Source organism: Schistocerca piceifrons, chromosome 3 (assembly GCF_021461385.2).
Source record: "Schistocerca piceifrons isolate TAMUIC-IGC-003096 chromosome 3, iqSchPice1.1, whole genome shotgun sequence".
NCBI classification, from domain to species: Eukaryota; Metazoa; Arthropoda; class Insecta; order Orthoptera; family Acrididae; genus Schistocerca; species Schistocerca piceifrons.
Genome location: NC_060140.1, coordinates 868,773,224 through 868,797,430, shown reverse-complemented (window position 1 = coordinate 868,797,430; position 24,207 = coordinate 868,773,224). Strand labels below are relative to the sequence as shown.

At 41.0% G+C, this 24,207-nt stretch overlaps 1 protein-coding gene across 1 annotated transcript in view; it reads right to left on the bottom strand.

Annotated features, from left to right (window-relative positions):
• The window catches only part of LOC124789973 (nucleolar protein 11), a 76,954-nt gene that overhangs the window by 6,965 nt on the left and 45,782 nt on the right, over positions 1-24,207 (bottom strand). Inside the window, exons 6-8 of the mRNA XM_047257513.1 lie at positions 20,521-20,878; positions 15,393-15,586; positions 4,106-4,437 (exon numbers count right to left, since the gene is read on the bottom strand). Of these exons, the coding sequence (XP_047113469.1) occupies positions 4,106-4,437; positions 15,393-15,586; positions 20,521-20,878 (884 nt within the window). The remainder of the gene's footprint in view (positions 1-4,105; positions 4,438-15,392; positions 15,587-20,520; positions 20,879-24,207) is intronic.

The following is a 24,207-nucleotide window of genomic DNA, read 5'->3' as shown; positions in this document are numbered from 1 at the left end:
TTTGTTACAAGTAAGCTCATTTAAGAAGTTACTGACTGTGGTTTATTTAATAAGTGTACTGTATTCTGCATAGTCCAATGTGTAAGGGAAAGGGTTACACAGTCAAGAAATTCTGGAAACTATCAAAATTACGAAGTTCAGGTTCATCACAGGTACATACAGTAAATGCGTCATTCATGGATCACAACTAAACTGAAAGTTTCCAGTCACCGCACTTCAAGAAAGCAACATTCATTTAGTGAAAAATGCCGGCAGAAAGGGGGAGGCTTCATGTGCATTTCTGGTGTGTCTAGAAACACATCATTTCTATACAGATTGACACCCAGACCAGCAACTGAAGGCGGGGTGCCCTGATGCCACACATCAGGTACAATAAATCACAATCACTTTTAGAAATTTGAATATCTGCTCTTAGGGCCCTCAACAATTTTGAATTTTTAACTATACCTTTTGCTACTCCTGATTCAAAATTCAGAGTAACTAATCCTGCAATCCATTACTTGTAAATATTTTATTTCTCTCTCCTTTTTTGGGTTTAGTTTCAAAGAGTTACAGCCTTTTTTCTCACATGGTATCAATGTTAATTGTACAGCTTTTCATTTCACAATAATGATATAGATATCAACATATTTTATAAAAGTTATCATATTTACAAGATGGAAGTAAATAACAGGAGATCCAACCACTGTTCATCAGGATACAAGATGTGCAATAATGTGACTGAGACACATTATTTGGTTCAAGTCACTGCTTCTTGGATTGCAAAATACCCCCAGTCAAAGAAAAATCATATCCACTTACACCAAGGTAATTTAATAATTCACACAGTGGCAAAAATGCCAACATTTTGCCAAAAGAAACAGATGTGAGTGCTATCTTATCGATCCTACCAGCATGACCTAATACCATGTGGCTTCTTCCTGTTCTCAATAATCACAGAAAATGACTGTACTTTTTATTTGAAAAGCTTTCAGCAACCTACATCAATGTGCTGAACGACATTCCAACTGGGAAGCTTTTGCAGGTGGTAAAAAAAAAAAAGGGGGGGGGGGGGATCTTGAAAAGAAAAGAAAATGTAGATTGCAAAAGGCAAATATAAGGAGCATTCAAAAAAAAAAAAAAAAAAAAAAAAAAAAAAAAAAAAAAAAAAAAAAAAGCCAGAGGCATAATTACAGAAACCAGTATCTTTATGTTAGAAGTACTAACCCTGGCTGTTGAGACACTTATCCCACTATGACACAAGGCAGTGAATGGCCGTCTCATAAAATTCCTAGGGCTGTGATGATAACCAGTTCCGCATGTACAGCTGGACGTCATCGTCTGAGATGAATTGGAAAGGTTATGCCGACGTTCTTCTTTGATCCAGATGGCCCCCTTCTGATTCACTTCCTGCATCATGGGACAACAGTGAATGCCCAGTGTTACTCACAAACCCTTCGCCAAGCGATAAAATCAAAACGACCAGGCAATCTCACCCGTGGGGTCATTCTGATCCACAACAATGCAAAGCCAGATATGGCCAACATAGTCATGTCACGCATGCAGAAATTCAACTGGGAGGTTCTCAGCCACCCTCCATACAGTCCGGATCTCTCTCCCTATGGTTATGCCATTTTTCATCCCCTAAAAAAAGGCTCTTGGGGGGGGGGGGGGGGGGCAAACGATTCTACTCGGACGACGACGTCCAGCTGTATGTGCGGAACTGGTTAACATCGCAGCCCCGGAAATTTTATGAGACAGCCATTCACCGCCTAGTGTCACAGTGGGACAAGTGTTGTAACCGCGACCGTTGTAGTCGTGGGGTGGCTGTGAACAAAAGCAGGCGGGACCGAACAGGAGCGGCCCACGAACAAACTAGACAGACGAACGGGAAAGGATGGACACGCACAACGACAGATGACCAAGCAAGACACCAAGAACAACAACACATAAGAAGCAACAGGGTCACAATCAAAAACCTCATGAAATCAAAAACGTCCACTTGTACATGGAAACAAGCAAAGTAAACATGATGTCTGTAAGCGAGATATCAAGAGACTCACGCGAATATCACACTGCCTCCCTGAGTGAGAGGCAGGCGCTTAAATACAAGATAAGGTACGTCACTATTGGCCACTGGGACCACGTGCTCCACCGTGGTGTCCTCACATTATACGCGGGCCAGGAGCGCGCACAGCCACGGCTTACGGCGCGATGGCTGGAGAGACCTCTAGTGGTAATCTAGGTCAACGTCATCTGGCGCAGATTTGAAACCCACGGCACTCGGTACCAGAACAAGTGTTTCAACAGCAGAGACACAGCCAGGGTCAATACTTCTTATATACAGGTACTGGTTTCTGTAATTATGCCTCTGGCTCGTTTCTTTATGAATACCCCTAATACTTTCACTTCAAAATCTGCAATCCCTACCTTAGCAAAACCCCATCTTATTATAGCTGAAATGTCCATGGACACTACAGCTCATACCAGCACTAGTTCTCAGCAACACCTTCACAGGTAGGAACACCTGCTGGGTCTAGCACAAAAATTAACCTTCCAGGCCGTAACCTCCCACAATTCTGATCTCCCCTCTATCACTGTTAACCAGGCCGAAGTGGTAGTGTCCTCTTTATTCATTATCTTTCCCAACAACCTATCCATCTTGAATTATATTAAGTTCTATCTTCATCTTATTCCTCTTCTAATAACATTCCAATAGATCAAACCATTATCAATGATGTAGGTGTGGCAGTGTGAGGTGAATCAGTTGTCATGCAGTACCTGCTGTTGCCAACTTTAAACTCGGCTTTTCCTGTGCCCCTCTGCTCTTCCTCCCCTATCCTTTGTTTCAGACATTCTTCACTCTGTCCGCAGCTCGTGGTCGTGCGGTAGCGTTCTCGCTTCCCACGCCCGGGTTCCCGGGTTCGATTCCCGGCGGGGTCAGGGATTTTCTCTGCCTCGTGATGACTGGGTGTTGTGTGGTGTCCTTAGGTTAGTTAGGTTTAAGTAGTTCTAAGTTCTAGGGGACTGATGACCATAGATGTTAAGTCCCATAGTGCTCAGAGCCATTTGAACCATTTTACCGAGCGAGGTGGCGCAGTGGCTAGCCCACTGGACTCGCATTCGGGAGGACGACGGTTCAATCCCGCGTCCGGCCGTCCTGATTTAGGTTTTCCGTGATTTCCCTAAATCACTCCAGGCAAATGCCGGGATGGTTCCTTTGAAAGGGCACGGCCGACTTCCTTCTCCGTCCTTCCCTAACCCGATGAGACCGATGACCTCGCTGTTTGGTCTCTTCCCCCAAACCAACCAATTCTTCACTCTTCCCATCCTAGCCTCTGTTAACTGTATTTTTAACACCTTCTTTGACCTCCTGTTCCTTCCTTGCTACCACCTCCCCTTTTCTCTTCTTCCTCATTCCTCCTCTTCCCCTCAACCATTCCCAAATATTCTTTATTCCAGGGCACTGTGTTTGTGTTCCCCTCTCCCCCAGTTACCTCCAATTTCGCAGCCCTCTTCAAATCTTATTATTCCCACTGTTCCTACCTTCCCACCTTCCTCAATCTGAAACACTACTTACAGTCATGATGCAGCATCACAAATAAGTCTTGACACTGAGTAACTTCCATTTAAATTACTTAACTGATCAAAGATATTTGTGACTTTAATGAACAAAGTAACTATAGTGGAAGTTGCACTGCATGAATACTAGAGAATAGTAACACACCACTTTTCTTTAATTTGGAAAAAATGGGTCAAATAAAACAGAAATGTATATGTTTGTACTTTCAAAGATTTTGCTCTGAAAAGGAATTGGAATTCCACAGTTCTAAAAGCAATTAACTTCATATCTGCCTAATCACAATCAATACTTCATCTAACAGTCAAGTGCTGGTATACCATCATAATCCTGTTCAAAGCCTAAGAGCCACTTAATTATGCATGTATGGGTGCATGAAGTATACACAAGTTCAAATATCTTTTCAGTTGATCTAATACTGTATAATATAAAACTCAAAATGATACAGTCACACACATCAGATATGAGCCAACCATTCTGCTACTGCTACATTATGCATTATTTGCTCAAAGTCTCATGAATTAGACAAAAAGCTTCTGGACTCACATTTCCAATGACAATCTGATGGAAGGCGGCAAGTAACTGGGCAACCTGGTTGTCTCTGCTGAGCAGCAGCTGCTGATAGTGGGCATCAAGCACTGTGCACGACCAGTTCAGCAGCCGAACATCAGTCACGTCTTGCTGCAGCTGGTAAACTAAATGACGCAGCAAGAGTAGCACCTCATCCAGTGGAAGTGTGCGCAGATGTGCTGTCAGTTTTGCATCACTCACATGAGCATTCAGAGCTAATTGCAAGAGATGTGCCCTACCAGGAGGACTTAACGGCTTTATCTTCATAATTTTGTTGGTTCCAATGTCTGCATCGTCATCCAGAACACCTGCAGCAACATTTTTTTTAAAAAAAAAAAAAAAAAAAAAGACATAAGCAATTCATCGAAAGAGCTAGTTACAAATGCAAATTCCAGTGGCATATAAGACTCACTGTATTTATAGTATAATAATTATGTGAAGCTACACAAAAGGGATTACAATGTATTTCTTAGTTTCAAAATGTAAGCCATGTAGCAAAAGTTGCATTTACAATATTGAATACGGTAAACAATGAATCAGATTCTGAACACTATTAGGCACATTTATTTTCACAGTCAAGAACTGGAAACAGAAAGAGCCACGCATGTAATGAGTCCAATCAGAATCCTAAATGTTATTCACCATATAGCAGAGATGCTGAGTCACAGATAGGCACAACAAAAAGACTCTCACAATTAAAGCTTTCGGCCATTACGACCTTCATCAACAATAGATGACTGACACACACACACACACACACACACACACACACACACACACACACACACACAGAGAGAGAGAGAGAGAGAGAGAGAGAGAGAGAGAGAGAGAGAGACAGAGAGAGAGAGAGAGAGAGTCACGCAAACTCTACTCGCGCACACGACTGCAGTCTCAGTCAACTAAAACCATACTCGAGCGGCAGCACCACTGCATGATGAGAGTGGCAACTGGGTGGGGGTAAAGAGGAGGCTGGGATTGGGAGGGGAAGAGATAGTATGTTGGGGTGGCGGACAATGAAGTGCTGCAGGTTAGATGGAGGGCTGGGAAGAGGTGGGGAGGGGGGGAAAGGGGAGTAGTGGAAAAGGAGAGAAATAAAAAGATTCCAATGTGCCTTGCTGTGCTCTACAATTTTATGTTATTTTTGTGAGATATAACAACACTACAGTGCTCATTTTTGGAACACTTAGTTTAGTAGGTGTTACAAATCGAGTTACATGCCAAATCTATGGATTTCACATGCCTATTTACACACCTAAGCAGACTTCGGTATTAACTTTGTGTCTGAATAAAATTGTGTGTGTCAGATAAATTCACTTTCTAAAAATTGGTTCAAAAACTTTACATAAAACTTAAATTTGTTTCTCGTTCAACTGTATCAATACTCATGAACAACTCAGGATATATTGTGTATTGTTGTATAGTGAATGCAGTGAAAGACATGTTTTGTGGTACAGCATCAGTTGTAATCTACATTTGAGCTTTGTACAGTTTTAACAGTAGTATCCCAGTTTAAAAAATAAATAAAACTTATAAATCATCCACTCCAAATTTCAGTGCCCAGCTATGTGAATAATGCATACTTTTGAACATTTTTTGAAAGGTGCAAATATTGTGCATAACATATTTCATAGTGAATCAGTACTTAAGATTTACAGTTACTGTAGCACAGTAACAAAGCAAGGTGGGCTTATCCTACTCACTCTTATACCACTCCTACGCCAAAATTACTTTCTTTTTCCTTTTCTCATATCTTTTCATTAGAAGAACATATATGATAGTTACATGAAATAACTTATTTCTTACTTACTCAAGCAGCATTTCATTAAATTTCATTGTTCATTGTTTGATTTACTGATTGCTGGTGACAATAGTATATTTAGTTCTAAAGGAACGATTTAGGTTCCCTTCTATGATCCTGAGGGGCATACATGACTATACAGGTACACTAATTGCTAGGGATAACAATAAATAATGGGCCATTTTGGAAAAGCCACATGAGCTGGTTCAGGGATATTATTCCTAAAAATTAACAACTACAGCACAACAGAGGGCCCCTCACTCGTGATGGAGCCTTTGAACAGGACGCTTCGCTGTTTGCTGGTTTTCAGTGTTGCTACAGATGGAGGCAAATGGAAAGAGTCACCACAGTTCTAATGGAAACATTTTTTTTAAAGACATATTCTTGGTTTTCAATGATCACAAACTGCCTGCATGTCAAATTTCAGTGCTGCTTAGAAACTGTTTGTTTCGTGATTGACATAGCTCACTTAAAAGCCCACTTTCTCCGATTTTCAGTAAGCTTTCTTTTTTTAAAAAAAAATAGTATTTCAGAAGTTATACATATGCAAAACTTTTGTGCCATAATTGCGTATTACAATTTTCTGTTTCTAAAACTTTATACTTTCACTTACTTAACCAGTCAGTTTGTTAATTTTTCAAATTAGGAGACTCAACATTTTTGAGACTTCTTAGCGAACCTTGGGAATTCCCATGCACATTAAAACATCACTCTCATAAATGGTACCTATTATTTTTTATTTTCTAATTAAACAGCTATTGGTTAATCAATCTTACTTCACTGGCTACTGCACCGTTGTCACTTTTACTTTCCTGTCTTTTATGTTAACATTTTAAAATGAAATAGCTTAGTATTTTACCAGTCTGTTGTTTTTTGTAAATGCATGTCTATAGGTAGGTGTTGTGCACATAGCTGTAGTTAGTCTCTAGTTGGTATTGAGTCACAACAGTCACTACGTCAGTATTTGGTAGTTAAAAATGTATGTGGTTTATGGGCATTCAACAGAGTGGTTACCATCAGTTAAATGTGTACTCTATTTATCTGAGTATAAGACAACCCCCCCCCCCCTTTTTTTAAAAAGGCTCCTTCAGAAATTTTTATTTTTGACATGTTCTGACTACTCAAAATTACAAGCTGTTTTACCGATATAAAGTATCTGCCTAAAAAAGTTAACATTATACCTAATCTAAACCAATGTCATTTATTGATTGTCTGTATTTTGATAACACAAGGAGAATAAAATAAGCAAAAAAAGGGTCTACATTAATTTTTACCTTTGCCCTTTTCTAACTACAGTGTCCCGTGGTAGGATGGTGCATGCAGAAAAAAGGAAGGCACCCAGGGAACATTGCACAATGGAAGTTTATTTGACAGGAAAGCAGGCAAGAAAACATGAACAACGGAAAACTGAATCTCTATGAAATAAAGTAAGAGATTGTCCTGATCTAACAGAATAACTGCCACTCATTCAATAAAGTTCCAGGAAGGCATGAGAGAAAGCACACAGTCTGGGATCACAGTTTACTCAGATGCAGTCAGGTTCAGAATTGGTCATGATCTAAATCGTTGGTTGCACTCCCACTGTCTTGATGCTATTGCATTGCATCAGTGACTCATCACAGTACTTGGATTCAGAGTTGAGTTCAGACTCAGCACCAGACTGCTGGAGAGGTGCAGGCAGCAATCCTACAGAGGCCACCCAACATGTGGATACTAGGAAGTGTTCAGCACAATGTAGCTTTGCAGATGTGAGATAATTCCGGCTGTGTTTGGTGATCGTAGTGCCCTCGTTACCACAGCAGTTGTCGCAGTGCAATGGAGCTGCATCAGCTGCAGGCATCTGGCAGGGTGGCAGTCCACAGAGCGATGCTATGTGGCACGTGTGCAGGGTCATCAGGCACCAGCTAGACAATGCATTCCTCTTCCTTTTGGAGAGAGATGGTGAAGCCATCTCAACATGTAGACAGTGACCACAGTAGAAGCAACAACCACAGACACGGCACTTACTATCTAATTCAGCAATCTGTTGCACCCCTATTTTTAATCTTCATCGTCATCATCTTCATTTGTAAGCATACTGGAATTCCTACTCATCCTACAGTATGCCATCTTCTGAGCCATCCACAACATTGGCTATGCAGTACTTTCTAAGGACCCACTGGCCCAGCATGGGTATTGAGTGTTTCCGTAACTTCCCACCTAGAGCGAAGGCTTGGTCTCCTTGGCAAAGCCACTCTTTGTAAAGCTGTCTGTCACAGGTGAGCCTTAAAAGGTCTATTCAAAACAACATCCATTACTTGAAGTTGTGAGGTAATGCCAACAGGAATTAGTACCTGGCCTGTGTTGTTATTTCCTAAGAGATCCTTAACTTGCTGGGTGAGATATCCTATCAACAAATCCAGCATCAAAATTTTCCTTCTATTAAGCAAAGAAGCCTGGTTTTCTCTTCCATACAATCTTCAAACAATTTAACATCAAGTCTTGTCATGCATCCCTTTCCTTGGCATATAAGTCCTGCTGGCATTTTTTCTTTCTACATTGTTTCCCTGCGAAGAATCATATGTGGGAAGCTTCCTCCCAACCGCTAGTGCCCTCAGCCTTCTCATTGTGAGAACTTCTGATAGGAACACTTAATGTCCTTCATGTTGACAGCAATATTTGACGCATATTAAAATAAACTGGTGTCAGACTGGCCCATGTGGCTTAGCTAACAGTCATGCCATTTTCTTAGATTGATGATCTGTATTACTACATGGCTACGGACACCTAGTCCCAGTTGCAGGTTGGGTATCTAACAGCTTCCAGTACTTCACATAAATATGGGCTGAAGTTAAAAATTTAAAGTACTGACATGATCTACTTCTTAAGGGGATTAATATTACATTAATGGTTTAGCATGATAAGTCAAATATTAATTCATAAAATCAAATATTAAACTTAAAAACTTTGTATATTCATCCAGTATTTGACAATGAGAACACTTAGTGACTTCCAACAACCTTTACACATAATTTCACACATTTTCAAAACTTTTTCTCTTACACCATCCACAAAATACATTTTAGCTGTTCACGCAGCAAAACTTCAGCACCAGTCATGACATTGTAATCTCTACTTCCTCACTACCAGCTCTATTCACAACACAATTTGCAAATGGTATACATACCCCACAGAATGTGCCTGCAAAATTATCACGCCACATGTTACAAAGTTCAGGAAATATGACATCATAAACATGAGATCACAATTCTTCAAATAAGAAGATGTGGAGGGGGGGGGGGGGGGGGGAGTTCACTGGTATGAGGCTGATATGCAATATGTTTTTCATCAAACTCTATGGGAAGTCACTGAGCTAGAGCTGTTCTGTATTGTAAAATAAGCCCCATTCTCTTCACCATCCTCACTGATCAGCTAGTACTTGCTTTGAATTCCATAAAACATGCAGACAGAAAATTCCTCTGTATCTCCAGTGCCATAACTGTTCAGCTTGGGATGGATGGGCTGGTCTTTCCCGAATCTTTCTAAATGGGCTTGAGAATACTAGGCTGTGCTCTAGGGTGAGTGATTTTTTCCTGACAGCTGATGTTTTACAACGTCTGTTGGTAAGAAACTTCTGGAACTTCTTACAGCAAGGGGCACCTTTCAGGAGCACTTCTAGTGGGAGCAGAGCATGGCCAATGAAGAGGCCAGCATGCTGCTCCTGACTCTGACATGCTGAAAAGGTTACATATTAAAGAATTCAGTGGTGCATAATATTCTTCTCGAGTCTGCAGCCGGATCATAACGTCTTCATGACACAATATTTCCGCGATCCAACTGGCCACAATCTTCAGGTGAGAGTGCTGGTGCACAATCTCGCCAGAACTGACTTCCCAGCGCAAGCGGTGGCCCCCTGTATAGGCCGCAGAAGGCCCACAACGGGTGCGCGAGAAGGTGCCGTAACTGCCCTCTAGCGCAAATAAACATTCCACGCCGCCAGTGTTGGAAACAGGCGAAATAGAGATATCGCTAATTTTTATTCCGACAATCGAAACACAGACCATTGTTTTTTAATGTCTGATAACACCGAGTCCCAAGCCTTACTTAAAAGATAACCCTTGTCTCTATTAATAAGATTGAGATAAATGAATCTCTATGGATTCTTTTAAAACACAGTCCCAATAGCAAGATGCAGGGGCAAGCATTTGTGTCTCGTCATATAGCATTCTGAGTACCTCGGTGAGACAGTGCTCCGCCTCTGCAGATTTCTCAGGTTGGAGCGACCGTGTGTGCCGCTGGTGCTCAACACATCGGTCTTGAACGGTCCGGATTGTCTGACCAATATAAGCCTTCCCACAGTGGCAAGGGATCTTGTACACACCAGGCTTCCTCAAACCCAAGTCATCCATAACAGAGCCGAGAAGTGCTCTAATCTTGGCTGGCGGACGAAAAATACTTTTGATATGATATCTTTTCAGAAGTCTTTCTATCTTCGAGGAAATGATCCGAGCAAAAGACAGAAAAGCCACCGATTTGCAGGTATCTTCTGGTGGTTCAGGTGAAGGTCCAAACTGGAAAGCACGACGGATAAGATGGTCCAGTTCTTGTGTCAAGCTTTCTCCATCTGAAATGGCATAAGCGCTTCTCACTAACTTGATGCTATGATGCAGGGAACTAAAAGGATCTAGGAGGCGGTCAAGAGCTTCTCTCCCATGATGCCACACCATAAATGTATTGTCAATGTACCTCCATAAACAGGTTGGTTTTAAGGACACTGTCTTCAGCACCATGTCCTCAAAATCTTCCATAAAAAGATTGGCGAGTATTGGGGACAATGGGCTCCCCATAGTTTACCATGGAGGTGGAAAGTGATCGAAAGCTTCCGTTTCTGGATGTTCTGGTGTACAGAAAGGATGATGGGACACTGGGACACAGTGTTTATCAAAAGCCTCCGCACACAGACCATTACCTGCATGCTTCTAACTGTCATCCAGCGTTCCAGCGTATGGGGGTCCTGCAGACGTTGGCGAGAAGAGCTTATGCCATTTCAAATGGAGAAAGCTTGACACAAGAACTGGACCATCTTATCTGTAGTTCTTTCCAGTTTGGACCTTCACCTGAACCACCAGAAGATACCTGCAAATCGGTGGCTTTTCTGCCTTTTGCTGGGAGCATTTCCTCGAAGATAGAAAGAATTCTGAAAAGATATCATATCAAAAGTATTTTTCATCTGCCAGCCAAGATTAGAGCACTTCTTGGCTCTGTTAAGGATGACTTCGGTTTGAGGAAGCCTGGTGTGTACAAGATCCCTTGCCACTGTGGGAAGGCTTATCTTGGTCAGACAATCCAAACCATTCAGGACCGATGTGTTGAGCACCAGCGGCACACACGGTTGCTCCAACCTGAGAAATCTGCAGAGGCGGAGCACTGTCTCACTGAGGGACACAAATGGTTGCCCCTGCATCTCGCTATTGGGACTGTGTTTTAAAATAATCCATAGAGATTTGTTTATCTCATAATCTTATTAATAGAGACAAGGGTTATCTTTTAAGTAAGACTTGGGACCCGGTGTTATCAGACATTAAAAAACAACGGTCTGTTTTTCTATCATCGGAATAAAATTTTTTTATTTTTCAGTTTTTTATAGCGATATCTCGATTTCGCCTGTTTGCACCACTGGCGGCGTGGTATGCTTATTTGCGCTAGAGGGCAGTTACGACACCACCTCGCGCACGCATCGTGGGCCTTCTGCGGCCTATATAGGGGCCGCCGCTTGGGCTGGGAAGTCATTTCCAGCGAGATTGTGCACCAGCACTCTCACCTGAAGATGGCGGCCAGTTGGACCGCGGAAATATTGTGTCATGAAGACGTTATGATCCGGCTGCACACCCGAGAAGAATATTATCAATTATTACACCGGGAAAGCCTTCGTAGTCACATTCAGTGGTGCACTTTGGAACTCATGCAGGCATGTATCAGTCCTTTTGGGGGGAGGGATTGAGATAGCCCTGTGTGATGGAGCTTGTGTGTTTTAAAGTGGTTAACATTTTGCAGGTCAGGAGTTAGTGATCCTCCATAGTCAGCTAGGTGCTTTTCCTGTATGGAAAGCCTACAATGCATTTGAAAATGTGTACCTGTGCAAAGAGCATGAATTCTGCTGAAGCACTTTCATGACTTTTGCAGCAAATGTTGGGGTTTAGTGAGTGTGTACATGTTCAGTAGAAAGAAGCATCATAGCACAGTGTGGAGCCATTAGCTAGCTGGAGATATTTTTGGATAAAAGGAAGAGATTTGGCTAGGTTTAACTGAATTACATTTGTTTCCTTGGAAATATCAGCATGGTATTTCTGTGATCTTTTCTGCTGATTTTGAACTAAACTCTTTGTTTTGTTGTGGTACAGGTTATTGGTGGAAGTTGCTAGGAGGGAGTTAGAAGTAGTGTATGAACTGTTAGCACTGTACGTACTCCAGTCCAGTGGTCAGATCTGGGCAGCTTCCACAGATATTTATACCCTGTGCCCTAATGTCCCATCCATTGCAGAAGGCGCCAGAAAATCCAGTTCATGCTTGAAGTAGAGGATAATGGTGGAATTCCATTCCTAGACGTGGAAGCATACAAGACAATGGATGGCAGATGTGGCACAGAGTATACCAGAAGCCAACATATACTAACAAGTACTTACATGCCCAATCCAATCACACCAAGCACAGAAGAACTCAGTCATCCATTCCCTGACTACCTGCATGCAGCACCTATGTGATCCACACAATAATAACACCTGAGCTCAAAAGGCTGTAAATGTGTATTTACCTTCTTGGTAAATACATGAAATTAATTCGCAGTTGCGAATATGGACAACCATCAACTGTATGGTGAAACAGTGACATTGAAAATCCAGGTCGGATTGGAACTCAGACTTGGATTTCCCATTTATTGCAAATAGCTGGCTTACCATTAGGCTATCTGAGCATGACTCACAGCAAGATACATGGCTGACAGCTGACAACATATGGAATTTTGGGTCTGTCCATGAGTTGTGCTTGGATAGCCTAATGGTAACGTGACTGCTCATGATAAGCAGGAAATCCGGGTTCGAGTCCCAGTCCAGCATGGATTTTTATTGTCTTCGTTCCATTATACAGCTGATGGTTGTCCATATTTGCAACTGTGAATTAATTTCATATATTTCAAAGCAGATGTGGTCACTGCAGTGCTTGTTCCACTAACAATGCATCGTAATTTGGAATAACACTGACACTGTAATATCCTATTCTTAGTAAATCGTTACAACTCTAAATCAATTCACACAGCCATGGAAACAAAAAACAAATGAATGGAAGATGGGCAGGAAATCATCAAACTGCAGCCAGCATTGTACTTACCCTATGTGAAGAATGTGTCTAACCAGACTGGTAAATACCTCTGTTGTGTTGGTGTCTAATCTGCCTTCAACAGCAGCTCCACCAAGGACAAGGTAGATGTTATGCACACTGCAGATGTGTACAAGGTGGAATGGGAGTGTGGAGAAGTATACAGTGGTGAAACCTGCTGGCCAGCAGCAACATGCATACGGGAGCACAAGCGCTATATGGGACTTGGGGAGCACAACGAATATATAGAGGCTGAATGCCAGACAAATCGTGGCAGGGAAATAAAATTTAATGAAACCTGTGTACATGCCAAGCACCCAGGGATGGTGCAATGCAACATATGAGACACCACTGAAATACTGAAACATCCTTAAAACACTAATAGAGAGGAGGACAGAGTCAGGCTTGCCCCATCCTGGTTGCCAACCATTAGAGCCCAATAGGCCACAAAAACAAAATGAAACATGAGTGTTACTATCAAGTAATTGCTGCTGCATACCCTAAACCCAACAGGAGGAAAACATGGCTTCAAACCTCATTTGTTGATGACTACCAATATAGGACACACTGTAAGAAGTAACAGGCCACAGCAGATTCTTACCCATTCCATCACAGTTCTTTCTTTCTATCTTTCACTTGGGCCTTTTGCCCGCAACGACGCAGTGTCGGCATAATTAATCAGATTTGGCAAGGTTAATTTAAGGGGTGGCCAGATGCCCTTCCTGCCGCCACCCCATACCCCCAGGACGGAATTAGTGTACCCCCAACTGTCTGTGTCTAGTGTAATCCAAGGAATAGTGCGAAAGTGTTCAGATGTCTGCGAGCCGGGTATCTGAGGCAGGGAATGGGGACCAGCCCAGTATTCACCTAGTGGGATGTGGAAAACCGCCTAAAAACCACATCCAGACTGGCCAGCACACCGGCCTCCATCGTTAAGCTGCCGGGCGGACTCGAAACGGGGCCAGCACGCCTACCCGAGTCCAGGAAGCAGCGCATTAGCGCTCTCGGCTAACCAGGCGGGTACTCATTCCATCATAGTAACCTATTACAATACGTTTCTCTCTCCTTCCATCACAAGAGACCGCTTACATCAATGTTTTTTTTTTTTTTCAAATTATGGCCCAATGTCATCCTCATCCTCAGTGAGCAGTCATGGCAAAATGTAAGTTACTCTGGACACAAAAATACACCAAGAAGGAGGGCACTGTAACCATGGCCAAAATGTTTGTTTCACCAGTAATACATTTTTAAAGTGTAATAAGGTAACATACCCAGGAAACTTTTATGTCAACTGATTCTGACCATGGAAGTCTTCACAATTATAAAAAAAATTATTATTAGTATGTGTAAATTGGTAGACAGAAATACAAGTCATTGGAACTGGAGGTGCCTTCATTCAACTGAAGAGGAAAACTGTTGTGTGAAATTATAATACTGATGGAATAAGAAAAAAGTAGTAACACAAGTGATCAGGTCTAGAAAGTCAAGCGACAGAAGAGCACAAGAGAGGTCAATAAGAGATGGCAACAACTGAAAAATAAAAAAATATCACGTCTGTGATATGTAAAATATTTGATACGATAGTACAGGAATTTTTGTTATGCCACATGCAGGAGTTGGTAAGTCAACTAACTGGTTTTAATATGTTATGCATTTCCTATAGCAAAATATGTGAATATGCACTGCCATCTTAGATTGCAAATGGGTGTCCTCCAACCTGTAAATACAGTTCTATTATAAAGATCTAGGGATTAGTTTCATGGCTCAAAACTGGATAACGGCAGTCTTTTGCATTTATTCTAACATACTTTACTGTCAGGGCTTGACAATGTAGACTGTTAATGGATTAATTAATTAGTCAATGGTGTACACTATCTGGATTTAACTAGCTGTGGACTGGAGTCTGTAGTCAGCATCTGAGCATTTTCTCCAGTAAAGATTAGAAAATTGCTGCTCTAACAATCAATGTGCATTTCATCTCAACATGATCACACTTAGACAAGTACTTAACCACTATGAAAATATTAATTCATCTTCCAATTTAACCTAATAAATTGATTTCAAGTTGTGACAACACAAAATTATACTAAATGAATGCATAACTGTTAACTTTACCATTCATTAAAAATGACGTGTCCCCATCAACAGCTGGCACACCAGAATCAAAAACTGTATCATTCGCTGACAGGCAGAATGATAATACTTGCACAAGGCCATCTTCTGGTAAGTCTGTGAGGTGTCTTAAGCACCATTCTAGGCTTTTAACATCTTTCTTCTGTATCAGATGAGGCAGAATTTCACAAAATATTCTGGAAACAAAATCAAACATTATGCTTAAACAACTCTGTTGTCCAGTGTAATGACAATGAGCAGAAAATTCTCTTTAACTTTTCATATCATGCAGTAGTATGAAACCAACAGCACTCCAGACATTAAAAATCAGAAATAAATCATAACAGCACAGGCTTTACTGTAAAATAGTACAACTATCAGCTTTTAGTCTATTACCCACTAATGAAGAGATTGTTTCAAAATAATGGAAACACTTGTACTTCACAACACTGCATGTTTGTGAAGTAATATGAATGATAACTGATGTTGTGTGACCAGCATTTGTTGTTGCACATGAAGAAGCAGATGTGCAGTATTGTAGGTAGTATATTACATAGGTGCCCTCGCAGCTGGACAGCTGTGTGAGGTACAACAGGAGATCTCTGACTTGTGCAGTAATACTTACAAGGGAAACTTCCCATTGCAATCTCATCAGATTTAGTCTTAAGATGGCCCAGTGGATGGTCTGTCAAAAACTGAGCACAGATCAAGCATGAAAACAGGAAGAAGGTGTACTGAACTGTGAAAAAGGAAGCCAAATTGAAACACTGAACAGTCCAAGCCCAAGATGTGCAACATCTAGTGAATTCGAATAGCCATGGCGTCATGGTTCTGTGGTCATGCTGTTGGACTGCAAGGCGGGAGATCCGTGTTCAAATCTCACTTGTGCCCCATTTTCTTCTTCTTCTTCTTCTTCTTCTCAAAATCGTGAACTGTCCATTTAGTCAGTGATGTGTCTGTTTACTGTATTCAAATTTGTGTCTGCATCGTGGTGTAACATCCATTTGCAACAGCGATGTGCAAGGAAGGGGCCTCTAGACGTATGTAGCTCCTATTTGTTCTACAAAAGTACCGCAAGTTATGACTCCTATGTTCTATTTTGGAAGTTTTGGCTCTTGAATTCCTTTGTAACATAATTCACATCCGTATATTTGTTGTTTTTATTTCTGTGAGAGGTCTATGCGGCATCTCATCTGCTCTCACTTTTCATCACATTTACTTGCAACAGTAGTATATTCTTACGACATGACTATATTCTATAACCAATGCGTAGTACGACAATTACCAAGACTACAGAAGGAGAAGAGAAACAGCAATGATCGACAAAAACCTCATAATTTTGTGAAAACAAAAATGCATCAGGAAGATCTGAACATAGATTTCCCACTTTGCAGTCCAACAACATGACCACACAACCACAACACTATGGTTCTTGGACTTTGATCAATGTTGTACATCTTAAGCTTGGATCATTTACTGTTTCTACTTTGCTTCTTTTCTCACAGCTCAGTACACCTTCTTCCTATTTCATGCTTGATCTGTGTTCCATTTTTGACGGGCTATCCAATGGGTTATTTCACCACTAAACCTGACGGAGGTGTGATGGAAAGTTTCCCTTGTCAGCACTGCCCATTAAGAGCAACAGTGTAAAATGTAAAGGTACCACAGGTGGCCTGTATCAATACACGGTTACAGTTTGACATAATATTCACATACAGACCATCAGGTATGGGCATATCCTGAGGCAGACAAATATGGGCCACAGAATTGGTAATAGCCCTTTGTACGGAACCATCCTAGACTTAACATGAAATGGTTTAGCAATACTCTAAAAAACTAAAGCAATGTAGCTGGACAGGAATTTGAATACTGTTTCCTGCAAATAAGAGTTCAGAGCCTTAAGCATGCTACCTTCCAAGTATCAGTGAATAGAATCATTTAACTTTACAAGGATTGCCGAAAATAACCTTAGATGATATATGATGAGGGTTTAGTACTCAACTGATGATTAGGTCATTTGGAATGGAGCAGAGCCTCAGGCTGCATATATTGGAACAGGAATTCAACCAAGACCTCTCCAACGGAACCAACCCTGTATTCAGTTTAAGTGATTTAGGGAAAACACAGAAAATCTAAACCTGAGTGGTCAACAGTGACTGGAATCCTATTCATCCTGAATGCAAACATTGCACACTTCACTCGGTAATGAGATTATGTGAAATCTGTCAGCATCAGCAGTAATGACTTCCTGCAAATGACATTTGACATATGCCTTAGAAGCTGAACAACTGCAATAAGACAGTTATCTCAAAATTTCTGATTCCCAGTAGAATATGACAACAACATACATGTGACAGTGGAACAACACATATAACAATCACTGGAAGAAAAAAACCCTCTGCAGCCTTTTCCTTTTTTCCCATGGCTGATGAGTAGTGACTAGTACCTAAATATCTATGCAGTTACTCCCTTACACATTTGTTTTTCATTACATATATTTCTCTGTTAACCGAGTTTCTTCAGATGGAGAACACAGTAACATTTCGTACTGCGTTGTTTTTTAAAAATTACAAACAATGAGCTTTTTGATAATTTAAAAAATGGCCACTTTCCATTCATAAAAGGCACCAAAAAGCTTCTGCAAATGACAGACTGTAACAATAATATCATCATCCCAGTAACACCTTATACATTGACTGTACTGAAAGTCAAAAGCAACCCACTGTTATGAATATTACTTTTTATTTTTTAGACAACTAATGTATACCACTCTAAACTATAAAGTTTTCATTCAATTTTCAATACTATCTCCATTTCACTGCATACATTTTTCCCATTCTTTTCCAAGTCAGTAAATTCCTTTGCAATAGAAGTCATTTCTGGCTACTCAAAGATAGTCATGCACTGCTTTCTTGAAGTCCTCCAGTGTCTCACAGCACTGGATATGCTGGTGTTCTTTCACAAAACCAAAAAGATGGTAGACTGCCATGCTATGGCTCCAGGGTGGAGAAGACAAATGCTCGAATTCCTAATTTTCTCCACAGTGACATAAGCAGTGTGTTGCCAAACATTGTACTGCTGGACAATCTTCTTCCCAAGGTTTCACTGTGGAATATTTAGATGTGTCTGGATGTAAAGAACAGCATTTATGGTTTGTCTAGTCAAACAGCCAGAATGTAATCTTCTGCATCCCAGAAGACTGCCCATAACTTTCCCAGCAGATCACACTGTCCTTGCTCTCTTTGCAAATGGTGAATCCTCATGGTGCCAATCTGTACTTTGTCACTTTGTTTCAGGTTCACAACAATGGAATCAGGTTTCATCACCTGTCTCAATGTTCATCACAAAATCATCTCCTACATTTCAAAATCTCCTCAGAACACAATGGGTGAAAGTTTGTATCTGAGATTTCCAGTCTTTAGTCAGTAGAAGTAGGATTCACCTGGTAGAAACTTCTTGATAAACCAAAGTTTCAAATTTTCTTAAATTGCAATCTCACTCACAGTGACATAACTAATTAGATAATGAACTCATCAACTCTTTTATTGTTGTCTACTGTGAAGGCAGTTCAAGGATGACTGCTATAGGTCTCATATATTATGCTTTTGTTCCTGTCTTTGAGATGTTTCACCTAACTCTTAATCCTGCTAGCACACAAGAGCATGTCTCCAAAACCACACTGAACTCTAGGATGAATATGAGTTGAAGATTTTTCTTCTTTAACAGGGAATTCAATGGCAGCACACAGTAGGAATGAAACACAGATCAGCTGTTTTGTAAAGATAGCCTGTAGCCAAAAGATAGAAGTTAATACTATCATTACTTTGCCAACACTTAGTGCAAATTTTGTAAATGGCATAACTATAATTAAACATGTTGGGAACTCTACTACACAGTAAATGGTTACTCGTACTCCTTCCATTATTTGGAATATGCTGCTACTACTACTACTACTACTACTACTACTACTACTATTACTACTACTACTACTAATAATAATAATAATAATAATATCATAATGTTAAAACACGTCTTTACACAGTTAAATATCACAATGAAATACAAATATTATATTACAACACTTTTGATTAATGCTTTAAAAAATCAAACATATTTTATGTTGCATCAGGATCACAAAAGACTTCTTCCTTAACAATTTCATATGCTATTGTACAATACTAGGACAGTGATATAATGCCACCCAAACCTTTCACACTACAAACATCAACTCTTACAGCCTTTTCAAGGTCATCATTTAAAATAATCTCCATCAATGTGAAAACTGTATCACCACCCAAAGAGAAACTGCAACGAAACTTATGCACTCAACATGTCACAATTCTGCTGTACAAGTAGCAAATAGAAGTAATCAAACAACATTATACGCAATGCTCCAAGATATTAAAAGACCTCACCATAAACATGAAAATGCCATCTTCGTCTGACCTGATTTTACGATTCTATTCAAGGCCTCCACAGAAAATTTCTCTTATATCAGAAAAATGGACAGATTTGTTTGTTTTGATGAAACTATACTTCTCAGCGTCAGGAGCATAATCCAGCATTTAAGGGCATATAAACGAACTGATGGATCATTTTACATAGGTTCATTTATGTGAGCTGCTTGCAGCAACATTCTTGCAAGTATTGAAAGATGATACAGGAACAAAGTTGTTTTAAGTAACAAAAGCTGAAATTCACCAAATTTCAAAGACTGAAAAGTGGGTCAGTGTGAATATTCAATATGGCTCTGTTACTTATGTTAAACAAGTTATCGTCATTGCCCCTTTTGATCGACATCATATATTTCTATGCCACAGAAAATAATCATTCTGACACATGATGTATTAAACTATTCACGAAAAATCTCAACAGGTGCACAACAATGTATACTCTAGGAGATTAAGTAATGACTGACATTTTGGGAAAACATTTTGACTTTTATTCTTGAATCACAAACAGTTCTACAGTAGAGAACACTGGTGCTAGCTAGTCTAATTGGAGACCTTAATTTCCTTCCCATGTTTCACACAAATACGACTGGCAATAAGTAAACAAGAAAAATAATCACTGACTATGTATATCATTTCAGATATTATCAGAAAAATGCACAGCATCCTGTACAACTTACAGTGCCTGTGGCCAGCCATCTGATGCAACACCTTCCAGCCTTTCACGAATGTGATTCGGTGCCGTGGAGAAGATATTCTGTGCTGAACCCACACTGGAGCCAGTATCACTGGTAGTGCCCCAGTCAGCCACAATAGCTGGCCGCAATCCAGCTTCAGAAAGAAGAGGCCGTGAAGTGCCTAGTAGGGCAGCAAGGCGTTCATCACCTATGTGAAATGGCACTACCACCAGGCTAAGGCCAACAGGGAGAAGCAGTGCCGACTGCACACGCCACACCTGGGGCCGCGGGCTGAAGAGTTTGAAGTGCAGTCTTGATTTTACCAGTCGGAACTGCAAATTCAGCACCAGCATAAAGGCACCTAATGAAAATAAGAAAAACAAGCACACAAATTCAGTGCATAGCCATGGTGATGTACATTTGTTCAGTTCCCCCCCCCCCCCTAACTGGGTGAACTGAAATAATGCATGTCCCAAAAAATATCCAATAGTGAATCGTATAATGCTAACAAAAACTTTAGTGTGTGTGTGTGTGTGTGTGTGTCAGGGAGGGAGGGAGGGAGGGGGGGGGGGGGGTGGGGGGGAGAGAGAGAGAGAGAGAGAGAGAGAGAGAGAGAGAGAGAGAGAGAGAGAGAGAGTACTCTGCTGTAATGATACTGATAGTTCAATACAACATCTCTGGAACAATGATAGCAACTTTTTTACTGATTCTGGCTCTGTCTAAGGTTTGGCAGAACCCAACCTCTGCATCTGCATTCTCTTTTACAGCATACTCCTAAAATCAACATTAGTTCCATCAGGCAGTAACCGAAATAAATACCTCATTTATTCAATGAAAATAACTGAAAAGCACTGCTTAGCGATACCCGAATTTGACTAAAATCTCACTATAAAAGCATGTATATTGGCTCCAGTGTCATTAACTGACAACCAATATTTTTTTCATAAAATCTAAAACTGTAATCTGAAGGCACAGAAAACAGTATGTTTCTGCGGTGACAAACATGACACCAAAAAACAATTGTTGTTCAAAAAGCTTAAGGGAGTGCAGTCCAGTGATGTCTTCAACAACTGCCAATATTTTGAGAGGTACGCAGAGAGAGGGGGCAAGAGGAGATGGGCAGAGAGATGGATGAGAAGGAGATGGACAAATAGAGGGGACAGGTGTGGGAGGTGTATAGGCAGATGGAGGATGCAGATGATTGGAAAAGAAACATGGTGAGAGGAGACAGGTGGAAGGGATTTGGAGAGGCAGGTGGAAGAGGGACAGGTTGTGAGGAGGTAGGTGGAAGGGGGGACATTGTGAGGAGGCAGTTAGAGAATGCACTGGGTGTGAGGAGGCAGTTAGAGAATGCACTGGGTGTGAGGACCCAGGTGGAAGAGGGATTGTGTGTGAGGAAGCAGTTGGAAGAGGGAAAGAGGTGTAGCAGGAGGAAAGAAGATTGGGGAGAGATTTAAGTTTATCCAAATTATTCTGCTGAAACTATTTCAACAAGCTCTGATATAAACATGATATTATTTGAATACAAAAAGTGTGGAAGTAAGACATCCCTATTCCACCTAGGGAAGGGATGAGAAAGGAGTGATACATAAATATCTTCTACTACATGAATGAGCACTTCAGCGAGTTTTTGTCAGTGTGTTTCCTCATGGTTAAATGCCAAATATACATTTAACATCCTGTGTGGAAGCATATGGTGCACTTATGTGTGCATATATGTGGTGGTGGTGGTGGTGGTGGTGTTGTTGTTGTTGGTGTGTGTGTGTGTGTGTGTGTGTGTGTGTGTGTGTGTGTGTGTGTAATACAGGCTGCAGGGTGCTATGAATAATCTTGATGTTCCGTGATCAATCTCATGGAGAAAGCTTTCAGAGAGAAGCATGTCATGTGCTGACATGGGCACGTTTGCCCAAGAGATTACAGCAGCAGAGAGGGCTGTTTTGTATTCACTCCGCATGTATCCTGATATTGTTAGTTTATTCAAGGACAAGGGCTATGCTACATTCGTGTAGGACAAGGAGGATTATGTACAAAAGATGCAGTGTTTACTATCCGATCCAGCATATTGTAAACTCAGAGCTGATCCAACAAAAAGGGCTGAGAGGAAGACTAATAACCTCCTGAATAAACATTCCCTGTTGAAAGAGATTATCCCCCGCAGTTGGTGCTCCAAAATAATGTGTAGCAAAACACATTGCTATTCTGTTGAACACACTTGTAGGTCAGTGTGTACATCACATTAAGAATGCAGCAGATTTCTTATGTCAATTAGAGGGACTGTGTTTGAAAGAGTCTGATATTTCAGTGAGTCTCGATGGAGTCTCCCCACACACATTCCTCTCTCTCATTCATTAAGTGAGGTTAGGTTCAGTGTTGAATTAACTAACTTAGTTCAACATATGTTGACTCCCACTTACTTTTTATTCAATGACCTGTTCTATAAACAGACAGATGGAGTTGTGGTGGAGAGCCCTTCATCACCTATTATTACTGAGCTGTTTATGGGAGATTTCGAGGAACGTGCCCTGGAGTCAGTGCTTTGAAACCTGTTGCTTTTTTAGATATGTAGATGATACTTTTGTTGTTTGGGCTCACGGAATTGAGAATTTAAACAACTTTTGAGAACATCTTAATTCAGTCCACCTAAATATCCACTTCCTTGATGGAAGTGGAAAAGGATGGCTACCTTCCATTCCTTGAAAAGGTTGATGGTACATTGGGACGTGCTGTTTACAGGAAGCAACTCTCACTGATTTGGACATTTAGGCTGATAATTGTCAGCAGTTGGCTCAGCATGGAGGTGTACTTCATACCTTAAAACACAGGGCCCATGCCATCTCAGACCCTGAAAGTTTCTCAGCTGAGTTGGCCCACCTCGAAATCACCTTTCACCTGAAAGGCTACAGTGAAAACCACAGATCAGCTGAGTGTTGTGCTGTGGACCAAACACAAATCGAGTGAGTGATGAAAAAAATAATGAGGCCGCAGCCTCACGTACGTTTCATTTCCAACAGGAGTGGTTGTATTCGTAGAAAAATGATGTGAAGTGTGTTTTTCAAACACTGTCTAAGATAAGGGCCCCTTTAGGGTCTGTAAAGGGTGATCCTGGTTTGAATACGGCAGGTGCCTACGGAATCCCTTGAAGTTGTAACACATACACTGGTTAGACCATCAGGACTGTGGAGGACTGCTGGTGAGCCTAAGCATCACACACGCTTACAACAATGAAGCAAATCTGCTATTGCAGAATATTGCCTTGGCACCAGCCATCCTAAGTAATATAACAAGACAAACAATCTGGCATGTACCTCCAGCTGTTGGGACACCAGTTTATGCAGACACTTTTGCTTGAATCCTGGTCGAATTCCCCCAGCCCTCCAATCAAACAACAGAGGGACAGAATTAATGCTACTTTATCACCTGTTACAATTAAAATTCACTATCAATGATTTTCAATATTTGTCATCTAAAGTTGTGTGGCGACCCTTTTAACGGTGCCTATGTTGTCTTTCTGCATGTGTCCTGCTTAGCGAAGATTTAAATTTTCTTGCATAACACTCTCTCACTGCATTTGTGCCTTAAAAATGGCGGGGTGTACACCTGTAAAAATATCAGCGATCGTCAAAGACTTCACCCACCTGTATTCACAAAAGTTGTTTGAATATTTTATATGTGGGAGAAACTGAAGTTTCA